Here is a 22,015-nt window from a genome sequence, read left to right as displayed (position 1 = left end):
GGCCGAAATTTCGATCCAAATTATTTTCCCGGAATTTCAGCCGAAATTACTGAAATTTCAGCCAAAATTTTCTATTGAATAAAATATTAATTTATAAGTTTCCACCGACCCCAACTAGTTTGGAGAAGGGCTTAGTTGAGTTGAGTTGAGTAATGGCAAAATTTCGAAATTTCAGCCGAAATTTAAGGAAAATCAGCCTAAAAATCTTGATTTTGTTAATTAAATAATATTTCCCTTGAATTTCAGCTGAAATTACTGAAATTTTGTATTGAATAAAATATTAATTTATAAGGTTTCGCCGACCCCAACTAGTTTGGGACAAAGGCTTAGTTGAGTTGAGTTAAGTAAGGTTTCGTCGGATTTTGGCCGAAATTTCAGTTTCGGTGAGTGCCGAAACGCATAACGAAATCAAATTTAAAACCATGGTCCACACCCGTTTTAATTAGTAGAGAGGTTAGGTTTGCTGTCTATGATTTGTCTGCATAGCGTCCCTTAAGTTCTTAACCATGGTCCACACCTAACTTTCCTCTTTTTGTCTCTCTCAGGTGACCGACATTTCTTGGGCTCTTTGTTGTGTTTTGTTAGTTGACCGGCCATTTTCTCTCTTCATAGACTGATTGGGCTCCTTACTTTTTCAATGGAAATAATAAATTCGTCCATTTTCTTCCCCGTACCACCCCCTTGTAATGTAAAAGGATAATCATTAATGGGCTGGCCTGGGGAAGAAAACGGGGTGAGCAATCACTTCCCTATTTCAAAGGGGATAGGGACCACATTTGCTGATCTTTGTCTCATTGAACTGGTCCACTCTGCACCCCGTTTACCACGACGTTCTTATGTGAAAAGTCCAACTGCCCCACCGGACACGCCCCATTCATTTTGAATTCTGATAATTGATTTTGGATCCTAAATTGATTAGGGAAGTGATATATTATCGTATTTATGACTATTTTTTACACTAGAAGGTGTGGCCCAGGGAAGTAAAGGGGACTGATATATCATTTAATTGATTGTTGGACTCAAAATTGCGTTTAAATTTGGAAAAATGATACCCCCCCCCCCCCCCCCCCCCCCATAACGGTTCGTTTGAGAATATTTAACTGCTTGAGGATACCTCTCTTTAACGTTTTTAGTTACTGTCACGGAGAAGTAATTCTAGCGTTTTTTTTTTATCCAAAATTGATTAGGGAAGTGATATATGTTAGAAAAATCGATGTGCAGATCTATAATTTATGATTCAAGATTACGTTGTAACCTTTTAATCACGCAAGTTTGGAATCAGAAATTGGCAATAGCTATTTACTGCAATAATTAAATGTAAGCAAATAATCAAAGTCGTTAGATCACTTATCGAGTTGAGGCACGAAGGATCTTCACTGTCCTTAAAACAAATGTTGCCCCCACTATGATGAATCAACGGTGCAATTGGGCTTCACAGCGTATGTCTCCAGGATACAACAACTCTTGCTCCAGGGGTGTGCACTCACGCAGCCCGGATGCCTATCAAACTCGCTTATATGTGCCAGAAAGCCTTGATCAGATAATCTTAGGAAAAACCAGAAATTCCAGAAATAGAAAGAGACGTAGAGAAGAAAGAGAATCACGAAGGTTTTTCCGCTAAGGATTCCTTTATGTTATCTCTAAATCCGGTTTTATAGAAAAACAAGAGGCACGTATTAGCGAAACGTCGCACCATCTAATACGTGAGAGACGTTTCCTAAACGGCCACTAAACCACGTCGATACGGAATCTTAAACGGTAACAAAGAGTTTAAACAAAAAATTAAAGAATATTTTAAACCTTTAAAAGAAAAAGAGAAAAATTAAATAAACGAAAAGAAAAATCCTTGGGCCCACGGGCGAGGCCGGCCGAGCCGGGCCGGGCAGCGCACGTGTGGTAATACCAAAAGCCCGCGGACCCAAGTGGGCGATCCGTGCGCATAGGATCCCCATGACCTCTTGCTCATTCACAAGACTAAGAGAGTGAAAGTATATATATGGCCACTCTCATCCTCTCACACTTCCCATCTAGGACTAAATTTTTCTCATGACTTTAGTCCTTTTAGAGGGAAGCCCAAAAGCATAAAGCAAGTCCCAAAGAGTGACAAACATATAATGACTAAAAACGCCCCATTGTAAGTTTGAATTACAAAAAAACTTTTTCACATAAAAAGTCAACAATCCCCTACTAATTCAAAATTACAAGAAATAAATAAATCATAAATGTAAATAGATTTGATCAAGGCAAGATGTGTTATGCATCAGTAGAGGTGTCTGTTGGACTTGAACCTTTACTTAGTGTAGGTATATCGAGTTTATCAAGTACTCGGTGAACATACGTCTTGAACCAAGCACTTTTCGTAATAAGCTGAGAGAACATACCACACACAGAAGGCATAAGCAAGTTCATACGATGTCGCACTTTTCGGCCCTGTGCTATATCCTGCTTTCATGAGCGTTCTAGAGAAATTAGCCCAATTCTCATAGGAAGCGGCCACACTTCCACACTCATATATGTGTATCTATTAGGGCTGCAACTCGAGCCGGGTTTTACCCGACCCGCATCGACCCGACCCGAAAATAGCCTGGGTTGGGTTCAGGTTTCATGGGTTTCGGGTCGAGCCGGGTTGAGCATTCAAAAGCCCGCATGAATCTCGGGTCGAGCCGGGTTTGAAGGGGCCCGACCCGACTCGACCCGAGTTACATAAGTTATAGTTTGTACATTTTTTTCTATTGTTAGTTAAAAGTTAAAAGTGAAAACCCACGCACCCACTGTTACTGTATGTGAGTGTAATTTCTGCTTCTATGAGTTGAGTTGATTCAAGTGTTTGATTCAGCATTGTTTGATTGTAATTACAACATTGTTTGATTCAAGTGTGATGTGAGTGTAATTACATCATTGTTTGATTCAAGTGTAATGTGAGTGTAATTTCTGCTTCTGAGTTGAGTTGCCTTGCCAAACAAGAATTTTCCTTAAAAAATTGCGTCAATGTGAAAAAACCCGACCCGACCCGACCCGAGATATTTCTTGGGTAGGGTTGGGTTCCCCAAAACCCGACCCGCCCGACCCGAGTTGCAGCCCTAGTATCTATCAGGAGTGTCCTGTAACTACGCACCCCACTGACAATCAGCTAGTCAGCTATAGATAACATTAAGAGTCCTACAACTCATCATCTTTTCGTTACATGTTGCACCCACACCATAGGGATAAGCTTAGTGAACTTAATTCACATACAACTTGGTGCAAATCAGATTACTCAAATAACTTATTTTTTCCATTGAACCTACTTCTTGGGATCTCCACTCAGATAGGTTGGGTTCCTGTTATAGGTGATCTAAACAGTGGGCTTCAGCCCCATCCCCCTCGATATGCTCATGACTAAATTTTTATTTAGTCCTTTTGTAAGACAATCTGATATATTATCAATTGATCTTACATAATCTATGGTTATCACTCCATTCTTCAATCACGGTCTTATGGAGTTATGCCTTCAACGAATGTTTCGGGATTTACCATTATATACATTATTACATGCTCTTTCAATAGCAGCTTGACAATCACAGTGGATTGTAATATCCGGTACTGGCTTATTCCAAAGTGGAATATCAGACAGAAGGTTTCGAAGCCATTCAGCTTCCTCACTAGCTTTCTCTAAAGCAATGAACTCAAACTCCATAGTGGATTTGGCTATGCACGTTTGCTTGGTAGATTTTCAAGAAACTGCTGCACTTCCTAGAGTGAAAACATATCCGCTCCTAGATTTGGTCTCAAATCCAGATACCCAATTGGCATCGCTATACCCCTCTAGTACAACAGGATATTTAGTGAAATGTAAATCATAGTTTATGGTTCCTTTAAGATATTTCAATACTCTAATTATTGCTTCCCAATGATCACTACCAGGATTACTGGTATAGCTACTGAGTCTACCTACTACATAAGCTATATCTGACCTAGTGCAGTTCATCAAATACATAAGACTCCCTATAACTCTAGAGTATTCAAGTGGATTTACTCCACTTCCTTTATTCTTACATAACCTTATACTATAATCATAAGGGGTAGCTACAGGTTTACAATCAAATTGATTAAACCTTCTTAATATTTTTTTCTACATAATGAGACTGAGTTACAATTATTTCTTCTGGGTTTCTTTTTATTTTGATACCTAGGATTACATCTGCCTTTTCCAGATCTTTCATATCAAAATTATTTGATAAAAAATTCTTAGTGTCTTTAATTACACTAATGTCTGTTCCGATGATCAACATATCATCTACATACAGACAAACAATAACACCATTATCCCCACTAAATTTGCTGTATACACACTTTTCTGATTCATTTATTATGAATCCATTTGATAGCATCACACTATCAAACTTCTCATGCCATTATTTTGTGGCTTATTTCAAACCATATAGAGATTTTATAAGTTTACACACATTTTGCTCTTGGCCTTAGATTACAAAGCCTTCAGGTTGATCCATATAAATCTCTTCATCTAATTCATCATTTAGAAATGTTGTTTTGACATCCATTTTATGGATTTTCAGGTTATAAATTGCATCTATGGCAATAAGGATTCTAATAGTGGTTATTCTGGTTATGGATGAACAAGTGTCAAAGAAGTCCATTCCTTCTTTTTGCTTGAACCCTTTAGCTACTAGTCTAGCTTTGTACTTATTTATAGTTCCATCAATTTTTAATTTCTTCCTAAAGATCCACTTGCAACCAATAGGTTTGCAACCAGGAGGCAGATCTGTCAAGATCCATGTCCCATTACTCAAAATAGAGTCTATTTCACTCTTGACAGCTTCTTTCCATAATGAAGAATCTGGAAGTGACATTGCCTCTTTAGATGTCTTTGGATCTCCTCTAGAAGATATGCAATGAACTCTGGACCAAAGTTTTTCTCTATTCTCGCCCTTTACTTCTTCTAGGATCTACTGATTCCTCAGACACATGATGGTCTTTATCTATAGATTCAATTAGTCTTTTAAGTGTGTTCTCACTTAAACTAGTCTTATAAGGGAATATAGTTTCAAAGAATTCAGCATCTCTAGATTCTATTATAGTGCTAGGTTGGATATCAACATGATCTGATTTATAGATTAAGAAACACTATGCACTACTGTTTTATGCATATCCAATGAATGCACAATCTACAGTCTTATGACCTAATTTAGTACTTTGTGCTAAGCACCCCCACACTTTAAAGTATTTAAAATGAGGTTTTCTATTCTTCCATAACTCGTAAGGAGTTTTGTCAGAATCCTTAAATGGAATTTTGTTCAGAATATAACAAGCAGAGAGAAGAGCCTCTCCCCAAAGGTTCTGAGGTAATCCTGAACTTCCTAACATTGAATTTACCATGTTCATTAGAGTTCTGTTTGTAAGCCCAAGGGTTCTCATAGGTTAATCACTCACCTTACTTTCTTGTTTTGATGCTAACAAACTAAATTGATTAGCTTTTATGGACTAATGTGTTGCTTTGAGATGTTGTGTTGTATACAAGAATTTCATGTCATAATCGCCATTATACAACTCTTCACAACACATGGCTTGTGGATCAAGATACAAAGGAACAAAGAGCTTGCACCTACATTGGAGTTATCACCATTTGGAGATGATCAAGTCAAGGACCCCAACATGAAGATCCCACAAGTTCCCCAGCAAGTGTTAAGAAGGAGCTTGAAATTGAACATGCCATGGTGACACCTCATGTACCTCGTCATGCATTGAAAATTGGAGGACAAGTCACAAGAGCCAAGACAAAGTTCAAGATGTTCATTCAAGCTGAAGAAGTCCAAGGAAGTGCAAAGAGCAAAGACATTCCAAGAAGACTTAAGGTTCTTATTTTTATAATGTTTTTAGAGTCCTCTTGATTTTATGTTTAAATGCACATTCAAAAGGTTTTCAAAATGGTTTTCATACTTAAGTTTTTATATCTTTGAAAACCACACACACCCAAAAATGTGTTTGAAAGCCTAGGACTTTAACCCAAGACCAAAGCCCAAAGCCCCTGGAATTTAAAGTTAAAAATAAAATTTTACTCAGGGCGGTCGACCGGGCTATGTCGGGCAACCGCGGGATGCTACCTAGAAGTCCAGGGCATCTCAAAATTTATCGGGCCGGTCGACGGGGTAGACCGGGCGACCACGGATATATTTTTGGAAATTCAAAAAATATCCAGGTTGGGCTTAGAGGTCGACTGCGATATTATTTTTGAGCCAAAAATTAAATTCAAACAGGTAGCCCTCGCCGGGCGACCGCCCTAGGGCCGGTCGACCCCGCCGGTATGAAATTTGAAATTCAAGCTAAGAGCCCGATAAGGGCGGGCAACCGCCGTGCCTAAGTCGACCGCCGCGACAAGGAAATAGATCCTTTGGGCTTTCACAGGTTGACTTTTTCAACCCTGTAATTTACAATTTTACCCCCAAACGGTCATATTTCGTTGTGGCCTATATATACACTATCAAAACCTTTCAAAACAATATTTTTGCAAGGTTAAATCCTATCTTCTTGAACCTAAACTTTTATATAAAAGGTTAAAACCTTTTTGAACTTGTATTTGTACATTTTATCAAGAGGTACTCCATAGGCTTTACATTTTATCTTCCTCGGAGTGTTTATGAGCTTTCAAAGTTGTAATCAGCCTATCTAAGAGACAAAGAGAGTTTTTATTTTATTTCTTCATTTGTTTGTGAGGGTCTCCGATTCGGCCCGTTAAGAAACGTGAATCATTGTAAGAGGGAGGCGCCCTCTCAAGACTTTGTGAGAACTTTGTGAGAAAAGGGTGTGATCCCTTTGAAGGAGAAGTTGGTGTACGACTTTGAATTCGCCCGTTGAAGAATCTTATTGGTTTATTGGAGATCCCAAGGAGGAAAACTTGGAAGAGTGGAGTAGGTCAAGTTATGAGCGAACCACTATAAAACTTGTGCCTTGTGGATCCTTTCTTATCTCCTTCTCTTTGCACTTTGGTGGTTGGTAATCTCTATCCTTTACTTGTGTTTATGTTTCATTGAACAAGGGTTAGAGTATATAAGCATAAAGTCATATCTAATCCCTATACTACATTATATTCATTGATTGATAAAGGGTTAGACTTGTTAAGGCTTAATGGGAAAATTAATTTTAATAATCTATTTAATTAAGCCCCAAATGTTTAATTAGCCAATTCACCCCCCCTCTTGGATTGTCACCTTGTATTTCACTGTTTTTACGTTCAGCAACTCCATTTTGTTGTGGTGAATATGGAGCAGTTACTTGATGAATTATGCCATGGTTTTCATAAAATTCATTGAATGAATTAGAGGTGTATTCACCACCTCTATCAGATCTTAAGATTTTGATATTCTTTTCTAATTGATTCTCTACTTCAGTTTTGAAAGTAATGAATTTATCAAAAGATTCATCTTTGTGTCTAATAAGATAAACATTACAAAATCTAGATAAATCATCTATAAAAGTAATAAAATACCTTTTACCTCCTCTAGCAATAACATTGTTTGAGTCACATACATCACTGTGAATTAAACTAAGAAGTTCTAATTTTCTTTCTTCTACTTGGTGGAAAGGTTTCTTAGAGTACTTTGATTGCACACATACTTCACATTTATCTACTACTTGATCACTTTTAGGAAGTAGTCTTATGGTTATCATTTTCTTTAAAGATACATAGTTAACATGACCTAGTCTACCATGCCATAAACAAGAAGAATCAATAATATAAGCAGAAGAAAAGAAGCTTTACTCATAATGTTCTCAGTTACATTCAGTTTGAATAAACCCTCACTGGAATAACCCTTTCCCACAAATTCACCACTCTTAGTGATTACAAATTTATCCTCCTCAAAAATAAGTTCGAAACCTTTCTTGATCAGAAGTGACCGAGACACCAGATTCTTTCTTATATCTGGTACATGAAGGACATCACAGAGCTTCAGAACCTTTCCAGAGGTAAGCTTCAACAGCACTATTCATTTACCTGCTCTCCATCCCCTTAGCCGCCACCAGTATCCACCCACCAGTCCTTTATGTTACTAACCAGGTTCACTTCAGATACCACGGTCGATAGATATTGATCTTCGGCCACATTTGCCTGAGTTGCATTGTTTCCTTGAGGGTTTTTCTTCTTATCATTTTTTCGACAGTTTTCAGTGACCCGCTTTCCAACACACAAAGCAATTATCTTTCTTCTTCTTGAAATCCTTATTATTTTTCTTGAAATGACTTTTTCCTTATCCAGACCCAAGTTTAGAAGAGATTTTCTTTCCAGATGAAGATTCAGTGAGATTTGCCTTAGAGTTAAACTCATAGGCCTTAGATTTTTATTTTCTGAAATCGTTTTCCTCTTCAGTTCTAAGATAAACAAACAAGTCTTGAAGAGAAAAATCGTTTCTTTCATGCAATAATGTGTCTTGGAATTTTTCCTATGAAGGTGGTAGTTTTTCTATAATTGCACTAATTTGGATCTATTCTTCTATCTTAATCCCTCTGCCAAGTATGTCAAACAATCAACTAGATCTCATTCACTTGATCCATAATAGATTTACCATCCACCATCTGATATCGAAAATATTTTTCAATAAGATGTTTCTTAGAACCCGCTGCTTCGACTAGGTATTTCTGCTCTAGAGTTTCCCACAACTCTTTTGCATACTCAATTCTAAAAAACACATCAAACAATTGATTACTGAGACAACTCAGTATATGTCCTTTACAGAGATAATTATTACTTTTCCTTTTCTCAGAGAGATTAGTTCTTGCAGGTTCTTTCTCATTAGGTGACGGTTCAGGATCATTCAAGATATAATCTAGGTTCAAAAAGGTTAGAAAGAATCGCATCTTTTCTTGCCATCTACCGAAATTCGATTCGTCAAATTTTTTCGGTCTTTCGGTTTAGGAAGCCATCATGATTAATTTCCAGTAATTGAAATTCCAAAAATTACAGATCACATATCGAACCGATTTGTCTTAAGATTGTTAGAAAAATCGATGTGTAAATCTGTAATTTAGGATTCAAGATTACCTTGTAACCTTTTAATCTCGTAACTTTGGGATCAGAAATCGACAGTAGCTATTTACTGCAATAATTAAATGTAAGCAAATAAACAAACTCGTTAGATCACTTATCGAGTGAGGCACGAAGGATCTTCGTTGTCCTTAAGACAAATCTCGCCCCCACTATGACGAATCAACGGTGCAAATGGGCTTCACAGCGTATGTCTCCAGGATACAACAACTCTTGCTCCAGGGGTGTGCACTCACGCAGCCCGGATGCCTATCAAACTCGCTTATATGTGCCAGAAAGCCTTGATCAGATAATCTTGGGGAAAACCAGAAATTCCAGAAACAGAAAGAGACGTAGAGAAGAAATAGATACAGGAAGGTTTTTCCGCTAAGGATTCCTTTCTGTCATCTCTAAGTCCTGTTTTATAGAAAAACAAGAGGCACATATTAGCAAAACGTCGCACCATCTAATGCGTAAGAGACGTTTCCTAAACGGCCACTAAACCACGTCGATATGGAATCTTAAACGGTAACAAAGAGTTTAAACAAAAATTAAAGAATATTTTAAACCTTTAAAATAAAAAGAGAAAAATTAAACAAACGAAAAGAAAAATCCTTGGGCCCACGCATGCGGCCGATCGAACCGAGTGTGGACCCTGATCCGAGAGAGGCGGGGGACGAGCCCCCAAAAGTCTCTAGATCATCCACGTGAATGAGAGCTCTACCAAGGAACTCTCGAAAGAGTGCCCCTCACAGCATGAGTGGCGATGTAAAATAAGATACCTCTCGATTCGGGGACTAGCCCGGATTCAAGACGTACCTTAAACAAAGAAGAGTCGCCATCCAGAGAAGTCGGCCCTGGAACCCATACTATGCTCTGTTGCAATGGATAACCAGAGATACAAAAGGTTTGTGTCTGGTTACGAATTTGAAAGGTCCGAAGAGCACCTCATCCTCCCAAATGCAAGCACCTGGTCTCTTATGCCATTTATTTATTGATTTTGAAGAGTTTTGGACGAAAATCATGTGAAATGTGAACATATATCTCAGAGAAGACGTCTATCTAATCATGCATGTCTCGAAAATGAATAATAAGCACACACAAAAGAAATGAAAGAAATGTCACTTAAGAATAGCTAAGTTATGAGTATCATGCCTAATGGGTGTCTAAGTTCTGGTAGGCAAACACATGCATGCTACAGCTAAAGGTATAAGGTCTGTACATGAAATAACAGATATGATAATCAGATAATTATGAAAGCAGTAAAAGAACTACAGCTAAGCATATAGGCAAAAATAATGGACTAGTAAGCAGTAAAGATCCACAGCTAAACATGTGAGTGATCAAATAAGAAAATAATCTTAATCTGAAAGAAAACACACAAGAATAATGATAACCATGAACACAAACTCTGAAAAACATTAACAACAAACCCTAAGACTCTAATGTTGTCCTCGACTCTTGAATGGCCTCAAATATCCATCCAAGCCGCCTACGTATCCCCGCCTCCACGAGAATCAAAGTCACGTAGTTCTTTGCACCTATTCTAAGCTATGAAGCCTAAGACATCTAGACTTCTATCCTAGAATCGACCTAAAAGACCAGATTGATTTTTAAAGCTTCTTGAACGATATTTAAATTTAATTAGATTGTAATTTTTAGGACACCTTATATGCCCTAAATAAATGCAAGTTAGCCCTAAGCTAATGCAAGTGGTTCATATATCCTATGTGTAACTAGGCTGTGTATCCTAAGAAAAACAGTAGGCAAACTAACGCATCATATTCTAGTCATCAGTCGGCGATGTGAATCGCCAACTGACCGGACGGAGGCGTTCCTAACTAGGACAAACTCCTAATTCTAACAAAAACACACAACAACCACACGGTATATTGAAGACAAATTCATAACTCTAGAACTCTCTATCTAGGACAAAGTCCTAACTCTAGAGAAAGATCTTTTCGAAAATAATATTTTGGAAGATTTTTATGTTTTTTTTAAAGAGTTTAAATGATTTATTTACAAAATTTGGCTGGACTTGGGATAAAGATCCCAAGCTGCACTACGTACCTCGTAGAAGAGGATCAAGCCAACGTAGTTCGGAAACAAACTTTCCTAATACGCTCCTAAAATCTTTGACTTTTCAGATGTTCAAATGTTTTTGAGGTTTTAAAATATTTTTACAGTTTTAAAATGATTTCGAATGTTTTTGAGATTTTAAAATGATTCTCCATTTTAGCCAAAGGAAACAAATAAGAAAAACACACTCTGTAATCCCAAATCACGGAAGAGTGTAAACACCAATAGGCAAAACCCCTAGGGCTAAAAGGAAAAACCTAAAAAGGCAAACCTGTGTCCCAAAAATGGCAAGGGCACACAAACAAGTAAACTAGTGTCTCCACTATGAAAGTTAGATCCCAAATAGGCAGGTTCTAACAAGACTCTAAAAGATAAATTCCTAAACATGTATCATTAAAGAGGGAGGACAAGTTAGAAGGGTTTCTACAAATAAAATCCCCTTTTGGTTATTGTTCTTGGGTTAGTGTAAACTTCTTTTTTTTCACTATTTGAGAAGAGGATTTTCCGGTGTTGCGAAATCCGTCTTTCTCTATAAAAAGCACAAAATTACAGTGGCTCCTGTGTGTTCCACGTTTGACGGTAATAAATTCTCAGCCCTGTAGGATCCTTCTTCCGATTCAATTCATAATGGAGAGCCCACTCCACCAATGAAGCATCAGAGGCAGATTTTGTCACCCATGTCGCCGAGTGCTCCCCATGAAAATGAAGGGTGGGAAGAGGTAAGTAGAGCAGACCATCAGAACTTGCGGAAAAGCCAGAGAGCTAGGAAGCCCAATAAGAGGATGATGGACGCTCGTGGTTATTAGGTAAGCTAATTGTGGTGCCCTTTATTGCCGGAGCCTAGCAAGCTTACTTCTAGGTTTTGTTGTTTGTCTTTGTGATAGTGATCTTACTTTTCTTTATTTTGTTGCTGCTTTGTCTCCCCTATTCTCTTTGTGATAGGGCTTGCTCTCAATCGTCATGTATATCTTTTTATTCTCTTTAATGGACTCTGGTCGGGGTCTTGCCTAAACCCAGCTTACCCATAAAAAAAAAGTTATAAAACCGTCGCATAAGAACAGAGTATTGGATCGATTTAATCAAACATGTGATGTAATTTAGTTGTATTTGAAATTGAAAAGATATTCACACTCAACTCCAGGAGCTGTAGGAAAGCAGTGATGAGCAAATTTACAAAATTCTTGGATTTGAAAGCGGTAAATGATGTGGTGTTTGCTTATTGTAAATATAGTGACAGAGAATTAAAATCCATTCTATTTTTTGTAAAGCTTGTCGAGAAAAAAAAAAAAACCTGGCGAATGCCATTGATCTACAACAATATTGTAAAGACTGTAAAAGAAAACAAAGAAAGAAGAAAAGTGGAATTGAGTTTCACAAAAATGGCAGCTCTATAATACAGGCAGTTACCCTACAAAACTTTAATACGTAATGATTATTATCATAGCTTCTTTTCGGTAGTTATTATTGCTAGCCACCTTTCCAGACATAGTATTTCTGTGAGGTTTTTCAACACGGCTAATAAGACAAATCTCTGAACACATACAATCGCAAAGGACAGGCAAGACGTAGTCTTCAGAGAAGGTGGCTAACAGATCTGAAAAACTTTTCCCAATTTTTTTTCCTGGAAAAGGCGAATGACATTTTGGAAAGTTAGCGGCATAGTATATATAGATATATGAGAATAGTGTTCATGCGCAGTTGCTCAGATAGCTTATCTAAAGGGCTCATTTTTTGTACACACCCTATCAATGGAATGGATAGGGCCTTCCAAATGAAAGCTTTGGATCACCCCAAAAATGTGGGGCCACATGAGTTTTTGAAGCAGCTGCTCCGATAAGCTTATCGGAGCAGCTGCTCAGGAACACATCTCTCTCTCTCTCTCTCTCTCTCTCTCTCTCTCTATATATATATATATATATATATATATATATATATATATATAGCAGAAGATAAAAGAAGAGAATTTTTTGAAAATTCTATGAGAATTACACATCACTTTTTTGACTTTTTTTAACAAATGCACCCATTCAACTCACATATTTTCAATCCTACCCTCTCCTTTATGCTTTTTAACAAAGGCACCCATTAAAGCCACATAATTTCAATCTTTCCCCCCTTCTTTATGATCTTAACCATCCGATTTAAGAGGAAGTATGAAAACCTCTATAGATTGGAGGGCTAGGATCAGCCTATGGAAATGATTTTTGGGGCACAACCTATTTATGTTGTGTTCCATCACATGGACGGTTTGGATCAACCTATGACGTAGTCCGTACAGTTCTTTGTCGGCCCGTGCGATGCACGAGGTTTTTTACTAGTATCTACTATAATAAGCTGGATGGAAAAGAAGAGAATTTTTTGATTTTTTTAAAAATTATATGAGAATTACACATCACTTTTTGACTTTTTTTAACAAATGCACCCATTCAACTCACATATTTTCAATCCTACCCCCTCCTTTATGCTTTTAACAAAGGCACCCATTAAAGCCATATAATTTCAATCTTACCCCCCTCCTTTATGGTTTTTTAATAAAAAATCTATAGGGTGATCTTAACCATCCGATTTAAGAGGAATTATGGAAACATCTATAGATTGGAGGGCTAGGATCAGCCTATGGAAATGACCTATTTATGTTGTGTTCCATCACATGGACGGTTTGGATCAACCTATGACGTGGTCCGTACAGTTCTTTGTCGGCCCGTGCATCGCACGGGTCTTTTACTAGTATATATATAGAGTAGAAGAGAAAATAAGAGAATTTTTTGTAGAATTACACATCACTCTTTTTGACTTTTTTTAACAAAGGCACCCATTCAACACACATATTTTCAATCATATCCCCTCCTTTATGCTTTTTAACAAAGGCACCCATTAGAGCCAAATAATTTCAATCCTACGCCCCTCCTTGATGCTTTTTTAATAAAAAATCTATCGGGTGATCTTAACCATCCGATTTAAGAGGAACAACATATTATGGAAACCTCTATAAATTGGAGGGCTAGGATCAGCCTATGGAAATGATTTTTGGGGCACAACCTATTTATGTTGTCTTCCATCACATGGACGGTTTGGATCAACCCGTGATGTGGTCCGTACGGTTCTTTGTCGGCCCGTGCATCGCACGGGGTTTTTTACTAGTATATATATATATATATATATGATTTCTTGGTGTCCTTACTCATAAAGGTGATTATCTAAATGTTATTATGTGGGTGAAGGGAAGTTACGTTGACGCTTGGCAGATGCGATTGAGAATGTGAAGGATAGAGTGGAGGGTTATTCGTGGTTCTTTTAGAACATGTGGTGTTTGGCTAATTTTGAGGCTGATTATCTTGTCCGTTGTGGGTTTACTTGAATTGACCTTGAGACTTTTGACTACCTTCCTCCTTGATGGAGGGGTTGTGTGGCTTTGTTCTTTTCTAATTGCTGGGAGTAAAGGCTATGGGCTGTTCTATCAGTGACGGGAAAAATCCGAGTTTAATACGGTACAGAAATGATTTTAGTCCAAAATCGATTCTACAGCTGCAAAACAAACACCTAAATTTGCTAAGAATCAGTTTTGGATCAAAATCAATTCTCAAAATAAAAAACAAACACGGTCTTATATTCTTTGTAGAAGTTTTATCCTGCCACAAATGTGAGTTCACTGGAAAGCTTTGATCAAATGCTTTGGGCGACTCATCAAACTGGTAATTCAAACTGTCATGATCTTGTTTGAAATACTTCTATAAACTAAACATAAAAAATCATGAGTATTTTAGCTTTATATTTAGGCATTTTATTCTTTATATAGTAATCTAGAAAGAGAAGCTTCAAATTTGTATGTTAATTTGACAATATTTGGTTCTCAACAATTACCCAAAAAAAATTTACTCACTACTGCTAAACACACTTTATCCTAATGAAGTAAAGGGGAAAAAGAAAGAACAAAACATGTTTTTTGGGACTGACTGGAACCCAACATAAAGCAACATATATGTATGCATATACATACAGATACACAAAAAAGAAAAACCCACATGATATGTCAAATTTGTCAAGCTAACAATTTATTGGGTCCCAGCTTTTCTGAAAGGAAAAGGAGATAGAGAAAATCATACAGATTGTCATATTTTATTAGCATGTGAAACAAAAAATGAGGCTAATTGGCTTATAATACTTGCACTGTACTTACCATTCAAACAAGCAAAAAAAAAAAAAAAAACTTACATTGTACTAGAAAAAAGCATAGAATCTACCTAGTCTTCATACTCAGTTTCTTCATCATCCTCTGCATACCTCCACCTCTCTTCTTCGACATTTTCACGGTCTTCTTCTTCAGTTTCTTCACTATCTTCTTCATACATCTCCTTACTGGGCCACTGTTTCTTTGTAATATTCAAGTTTACAGGGGCCAAACTCGAGCCCTTCCACTGAGGCATTTTAGAAGGTGGAATTGTCTTCGAAATTGGCTTGGGTTTGTTTCGTTTTGGATTCTTTCCATTGCCACTTTTCCCCATATAAGCATCTTGGTCACTGGCCTCATCCATGTCATTGTCCATACCAGGAGTTTGCTTACCATTTTCTTCAGAATTATGACCAGGATGTTCTCTTCTTAAATGGAGATTCAGCTTATACTCATGAATGTAGGATTTCCCACAACCTTCATAAGGACAGGCATAAGGACGTTCGGAGGATGCAGAACCATAAACCACGGCAGGAGCCTTTGGGGTACTGTGTGGCTTCTCAACTGGTGGTGTGTTTTTCGTAACATCTATGGCCACATTCTGTAAAATAGTAGGAAAATTCATTAATATCAAAATTGTGTTACCAGTCTTATGTAACCAGGAGGCCCACAACAAGATGGTGCTTTTCAAAAGAACAGACTTCTCATCTGTAGGAGGGAAGTGCTTTACCTCAATAGCTTAAAACACATCTTTTTATGCTTAGGACTGGTAATATTAGTTCCAGTCATGGTTTTAAATTTTGGTTTCAGACCAAAATTCCGGCCGAAATCCAGTAATAAAAAAAAGTATTATTTTATTCTTTCCCAAATTTCGGCCGAAATTTCAGAATAATACTGTATTTTTTTTAAAAAAAATCAAATTTTCCGGGATTTTGTGAAATTTTGGTTTCGATTTCAACCAAAATCCGAAATTTCGGATTTCAACTGAGATTTAATATCCATGGTTTCAGCTATTATGACAACCAATTGTGAGTGCCAAACCAATTATTTGACTCAAATTTAAATGTAATTTTGAGTCCAATAATTGGTTTGGCACTCACAATTGGCTGTCGTAATCTTAAATGAACAGTGCCAAAGAAACTTGAAAAACAAAACTGCATGAATATTTGAAATGACCAATAATGCCCTAGGTCTATAAAAAATGGAAAGATATTGGTCTCAAGGTCTGCAGCAGGCTAATATTAATTTGGTCTAGATACGTGATTTATATTAACTTGTTTCTGGAAGAATGTGTTGCTCATTTCATGCCGCTTCCAGAAAATATTTTCGGTTGAAACATGAAGAACAAGCAAAGCAACAAATGACAAACTACACAATTATGAAAGTCTGCCAAGAAACTAAGGTTGAGAGCGGTTAACACTTCAAACTAACCTTTTCATGATGTTGCTTGATGTGAGCTTTTAACTTGTACTCATGCGCATATCTCTTTCCACATTCTTCATGTGGGCAAATATGATAGTTCTCTTGTGAGTGTGTCTTCATATGTGCTCTCAAGTTAAAATCCAGAGAGAATGCCTGCATTTCACAGCTTGAAATTAATTGTTGAAATTTGAAACATAACATGTTATATTTACATGCAAAATTACCGAGGAACTCGGACAAACGATTAACATTCTAATGAATGGCTACAGTTTTTATTTTTTTTTCAAAGATAATGACATCAAATTTACTATTTAGAAGTAAACTGCCTACATCATGCTGCATTATGCGCTTCACAAAAAAAGAATGTGGAATAGAACAAATACTGTAAATGGACATATGTCAATAAAGAGTCCCAAATTTGCTGGAAACAACAAACAAATAATATGTGTAAGTAGGCAGGTAAATAGTAGATAGCAGACAAACAAGATCCGTTGGAACAAGAAAGCAAGGAAAATTCCAATAATGGCAACTTAAATTCTAAAAAAGGAGAAAATTTGTGGTGTGAAGGATGATCACCTTTCCACAGCCCTCATGAGGACATACAAAATCCCTCTCTCCAGTATGAATAAGGAAATGTCTTTTCAGCTTGGAACTATCCAAAAACTTCTGCAAGTACACATACAGCAGTAGAATGATCAGTAGACATTTTATCCTGACACGCTTAAAAGTTTCAAGCATCATACTATAAGAGCTGACAAAGCACGTACAAGCACGTACAGTGTAACAATTGAAATGCTCTTCAAATGACAAAAGTGCACTATCTCTCCGTTCTAAAAACAAAATTTACTCTCCCCCTCTCACTCCCCATCTCTTCAATAGCTATTCTTTATCTTACTAAATATATTGAAACCCCCCTATTTATTGATAGAATGACTAAAATGCACGTATAGTTTTCTGAATGGACAATATAAATTTATTGACAAAATTAAGACTAGCCCCATCTCAAAAAGAACCGGCCCATAAGACTCCATCCACCTCTCCCTTATAAAAATGAATCTCTCTCTCTCTCTCTTCAGTGGCTAATTTTTAATTACTAAAATATATTGAAACCTCCCTCCCTATTTATTGTATAATGAGTAAAATACCCGTATGGTTTTTAATGAGCAATTCCTCCCTATTTATTGATATAATGAGTAAAATACCCGTATGGTTTTGAATGAGCAAAATATAGCATAATAACCAAAGTAACAATACCCCATCCCTGAAAGAACCAATCCATAAGACACCCTATCAGATGAACAAAAGTACCCATTTAGATGACCAAATTCCCTTGAAACCTTTCTCTCGGCAACAAATCTCAGCATGATGTACACTAGCGGGTGGCACATACATAACATATACTAACTAATTTAGAATCAGAAACAGCAATCAGCCTTAAGCATAAGGAGTCTGCACTCATATGACATTCATCTAGAAATCTATTAGGATAATATATATATATATAGAAAAATGTTTCTGGTCCATCGGACTAGATAAACTAGATAAATTATCTGGTCCGTCAACCAGAAATAGAGTGGGCCCATGTTGTATGGGTGATTCAAACCATTCATCAGATGGGCCCTGACATAGATAGGGTTAGCCCAAAAAGTCATCTGATGGGCACACCCTATCTATGTCATGGCCCATCAGCGACCAGAGAACTTATCTGGTCCGACGGACCAGAAAATGTGAGCCCATGTGTGTGTGTGCGCGCATGCGAGTGTGAATACTACCTAGTTTTAAATCCTGTGAGGAATATACTAAACCACACATGATTGTTTTAACAGTTACCCTTCCACACCCCTCATAATGACAAGCATATTGTCTCTCCCCATGGATGTGAGAATGCTTCCTCAAAGCTCCAGCATCAATAAAAGTTTTTCCACATCCTTCATAGCTACAAAGAAAAAGAACTTCTGTAGTTGGTTCAGGTTCCGGATCTTCCAGCTCTGGCTCTTTATGCTTTTCTTTTATAGCCCTCAACATGTCGTCTAAAACGAAAAACAAATGAAGCATTAGATAAAATCATATGGGCAATAAAGAATCAAAGAAAATCATGATGTGGCCTCACAAACTAGCATAGGATCACCATGTCACTCCCCTAAAGCAGATTTTCCAAGAAAATGCATGAAACAGATCTATGATTATAAATAGGAGAAGGAGATAAGTATTTAAACAGTAACGTGCATTTCATTGATGTATTAGTTTCACAAACCATCAAAACGTAGCTGGTAGAAAAGAATTGATCAAGATAACAAACATCTTTGCCAGCAACCCCAGACTTAACTGTTGCATTCTAAATGATAAATGTCAAACCCTTTAAATTCTTTCTATCAACAATACTTTTATTAATGCATCAGAAACATGTGGTATTGTGGCAAAAAAATTGGCACCTTTGCGGTACAGGTGCGTTTTTTCAAATAGCAGCAGATAAAAGTATGATTATCAAGTACAAAATAGGTGTCATGACACGAACACAAGTACACAGCTTGGCTACATTTAACTTTTCAGATAACAATTTGGCGTTGGAAGCGTTGAGGACCATAATACAAGAACAAACCAACAAGAACAATGATCTCATAAAGTTACTTGACATTAACAATACCACTTAATAAGCCAAGCGCAAACAATACCACTTAGAGGGTCGGTTGTGCCACCTTGGAGGTTTGCACACCTTTTTTATGAGATCTAGGATCAGAGAGAAGGATCCTCAATCACTTTTAACCAAGGTTTAAAATTTCGGTTTCGGTACCGGTTTCGGACCCTGAAATTTCGAAATTTCGACCAAAATTTCGAAATTTCGGTCGAAATCTGGTACAAAACCCGAAACCAATATTTTATTCAATATTAAATTACCGAAATTTCGGTGAAATATTAAATTAATATTAAAAAAACAGATTCTTTTGGTCAAATTTCGGAAAAACCGAAATTTTGGCCGAAATAAATGACCGTTTCGGTTTTGATCGATTTCGGTGTCGGTCTCCACCGAAATCCAAAATTTCGGATTTCGGTCGAAATTTAAAACCATGCTTTTAACCATGTCAGGAGATCGGCAAATAGTGAAGTATAGATTGGCGTGGGATGGCGTTGGTAGAGTGGGTGTTTGATTTCTTGCCCCCCCCCCGACTATCTTTTTCTCATTGTATTTTTTCTTTTCCTTTTGTTGTTTTGTTTTCTCTCTTTGTTCGCTTTTTGGGTGGACCACCTCGGTCTTCCCAGCATTTAATGAAATTTTTACCATTCAAAAAAAGAAAAATCCAAGCGCAAACAACTCATTGTCTTTACAGGTTGGAGTTGGACACAAACCGTGAGTGGATGAGATAAAAGATCATTAAAGAATAAGTTCATATCCCATTAAATTTTTATTTTTGTTACTACTGATTCTATTGATAAAAGGAAACTAAAGTACACAGAAAACATGGGACAGTAACACATTTTCAAAAAATATAAAATAATAAATAACACATACTATGTACGAGACTGGGATAATAACACAATTCCAACACTAAAAGACGATTTAGGAACTCCATCTTAGGAAAGAAAAAAAAAAGAACTAGAAACTCGTTCTTTTGCCAACGAGTCCAAGGTCGCTTGCCTCTTCAAAGGATATGATAGATGGAATAAAACAGAAAATGACTCCCATTACCAAAAATGCCCTCTAAAATAACCTCCACGGTTCACATCTAATGAAGCTGTCCTCACATGTTTTCTCATCAATCGTACTCCATCTAGTGCCTTTGCCTTAAAAACTCCGTATGAGGTAATGTGTCCTCACCATCCTCTTTTCCCGGTACCATCCAAAGTGTTTGGATGTACATGCCATTTTCATATTCTTGGTCCGTCTCGTACCAAACATGAGCCCAAAGGTCTCAAGTGTGTTTCTGGATACTCGAGTATTCCAAAGGGATACAAATGTTATCACCCATCCTCAAAACAGAGGACAATGAATGTTACCTTTTTTTAGCATCATCTTTTTTATTAAAGTCCAATATCTCCTTAGGGTGGTTGGTATACAGTTATGGAAGAGAGTGGACCAATTTATTCACTTCCTTTGCAAATTCTGCTACCGATTGTTGCATCTTATCTTACACTAAATCTGGATAGTGTTGCTGCCCAACTGTGAAAGAGCTACAAAAGGAGCTAAAAGTCTACTCACAGCGATCATGGCTGTTAACTTACCAACTTCTCCACAAGCTTAAGCTGTTGGAGAAAAGCGTTATTTATCTTTTATACTTTAACACTCCCCCGCATGTGTGTCCCACTTCGCAAACACGTGGCACATGTGGTCCCACTTTGGGCCGACCATCGCATGTGGATTTTTGCTATCCGGGAGGTTTGAACTCGAGAGTTGAGACCTTTGGCTCTGATACCATGTTAACTACCAGTTACTCCAAAAGCTTAAAGTTGGTAAGTTAACATGGTATCAGAGCCAACTGGCTGATCTTTCAAGAAGGAAAGAAGAAGAGTCTATCTCCCTCAACGCCATCATCTCTTTCTCTCGTATCTCGTTTTCCTCTCTTTATCTCCCTATAGTTTCTCCTCAAATCTTTCCTAAGATCTCTCTCCCCTATTGTCTCTTTCATATTGCTCTGTTTTTGTTTCAAACCCCTAAAAATCTCTCTCGGTACTTTCAGTGTCGTCGTTTCTCTTTCGGCAAATCCATTTTCCTCGGCCGTATTCTCTCTCTCTCTCTCTCTCTCTCTCTCTCTCTCTCTCTCTCGTTTGGGTTGTCGTATGGAGTGTTGTCTTCTTGTCATTCATTCTTATCTTTGTTTTTCTCCATCTCTATTTGTTGTGTTTCATGTCTTTTGTCTCCCACTCCAAGGTGCCCACCAAGTGTTCGATAAAATGTCTCAAAGGGGTTTTGTGCCTTGAAAGTCTTCTTTTCATTTCAAGTTGAAGGCCTTCATCCTCAACTTGAAAAGTGTTCTCTTGTATTGTTTTTCTTGTTGTCTTGTATTATTTCTTGTGGTTCTCTTACTTTTTGTGTTGATGTCATCTCTTTCTATACATCTCTTTCTTTACATTGTCTTCTATGTATTGTTTTCTATGTCTTTCATGTAGTTCTTCAAGGCACACATCAAGTGTTTTCTCAAATGTCTAAGAGAGGAGTAGTGCCTTGTTTCTCTTCGTTTTTTTGTCTTCTTCAAGGCACACCCCAAGTGTCCGATGAAATGTCCAAGAGGTTTTTTTCGTTGCAGGACCTTCAACTTAAGGGGGAGTGTTCTCATGTAGTTCTTTGTGTCTTTTCTTGGTGGAGTGTTATAGTGTTGGTGGCTTCTTGAGAGAGT

At 37.3% G+C, this 22,015-nt stretch overlaps 1 protein-coding gene across 1 annotated transcript in view; it reads right to left on the bottom strand.

The window, feature by feature from the left end:
* Positions 1–15,183: 15,183 nt before the first annotated feature.
* Positions 15,184–22,015, bottom strand: part of LOC143880014 (zinc finger transcription factor YY1-like) — a 28,122-nt gene continuing 21,290 nt past the window's right edge. The window contains exons 3-6 of the mRNA XM_077382800.1: positions 18,516–18,715; positions 17,262–17,351; positions 16,695–16,838; positions 15,184–15,864 (exon numbers count right to left, since the gene is read on the bottom strand). Coding sequence (XP_077238915.1) covers positions 15,337–15,864; positions 16,695–16,838; positions 17,262–17,351; positions 18,516–18,715 — 962 coding nt within the window. The 3' untranslated portion in view covers positions 15,184–15,336. The remainder of the gene's footprint in view (positions 15,865–16,694; positions 16,839–17,261; positions 17,352–18,515; positions 18,716–22,015) is intronic.

This window comes from Tasmannia lanceolata, unplaced genomic scaffold (genome assembly GCF_043159265.1).
Source record: "Tasmannia lanceolata isolate RefF3 unplaced genomic scaffold, GAP_Taslan_0.1 ptg000002l, whole genome shotgun sequence".
NCBI lineage: Eukaryota > Viridiplantae > Streptophyta > Magnoliopsida > Canellales > Winteraceae > Tasmannia > Tasmannia lanceolata.
The sequence above is the reverse complement of the archived record's forward strand: the minus strand, read 5'-3'. Positions and strand labels throughout refer to the sequence as shown.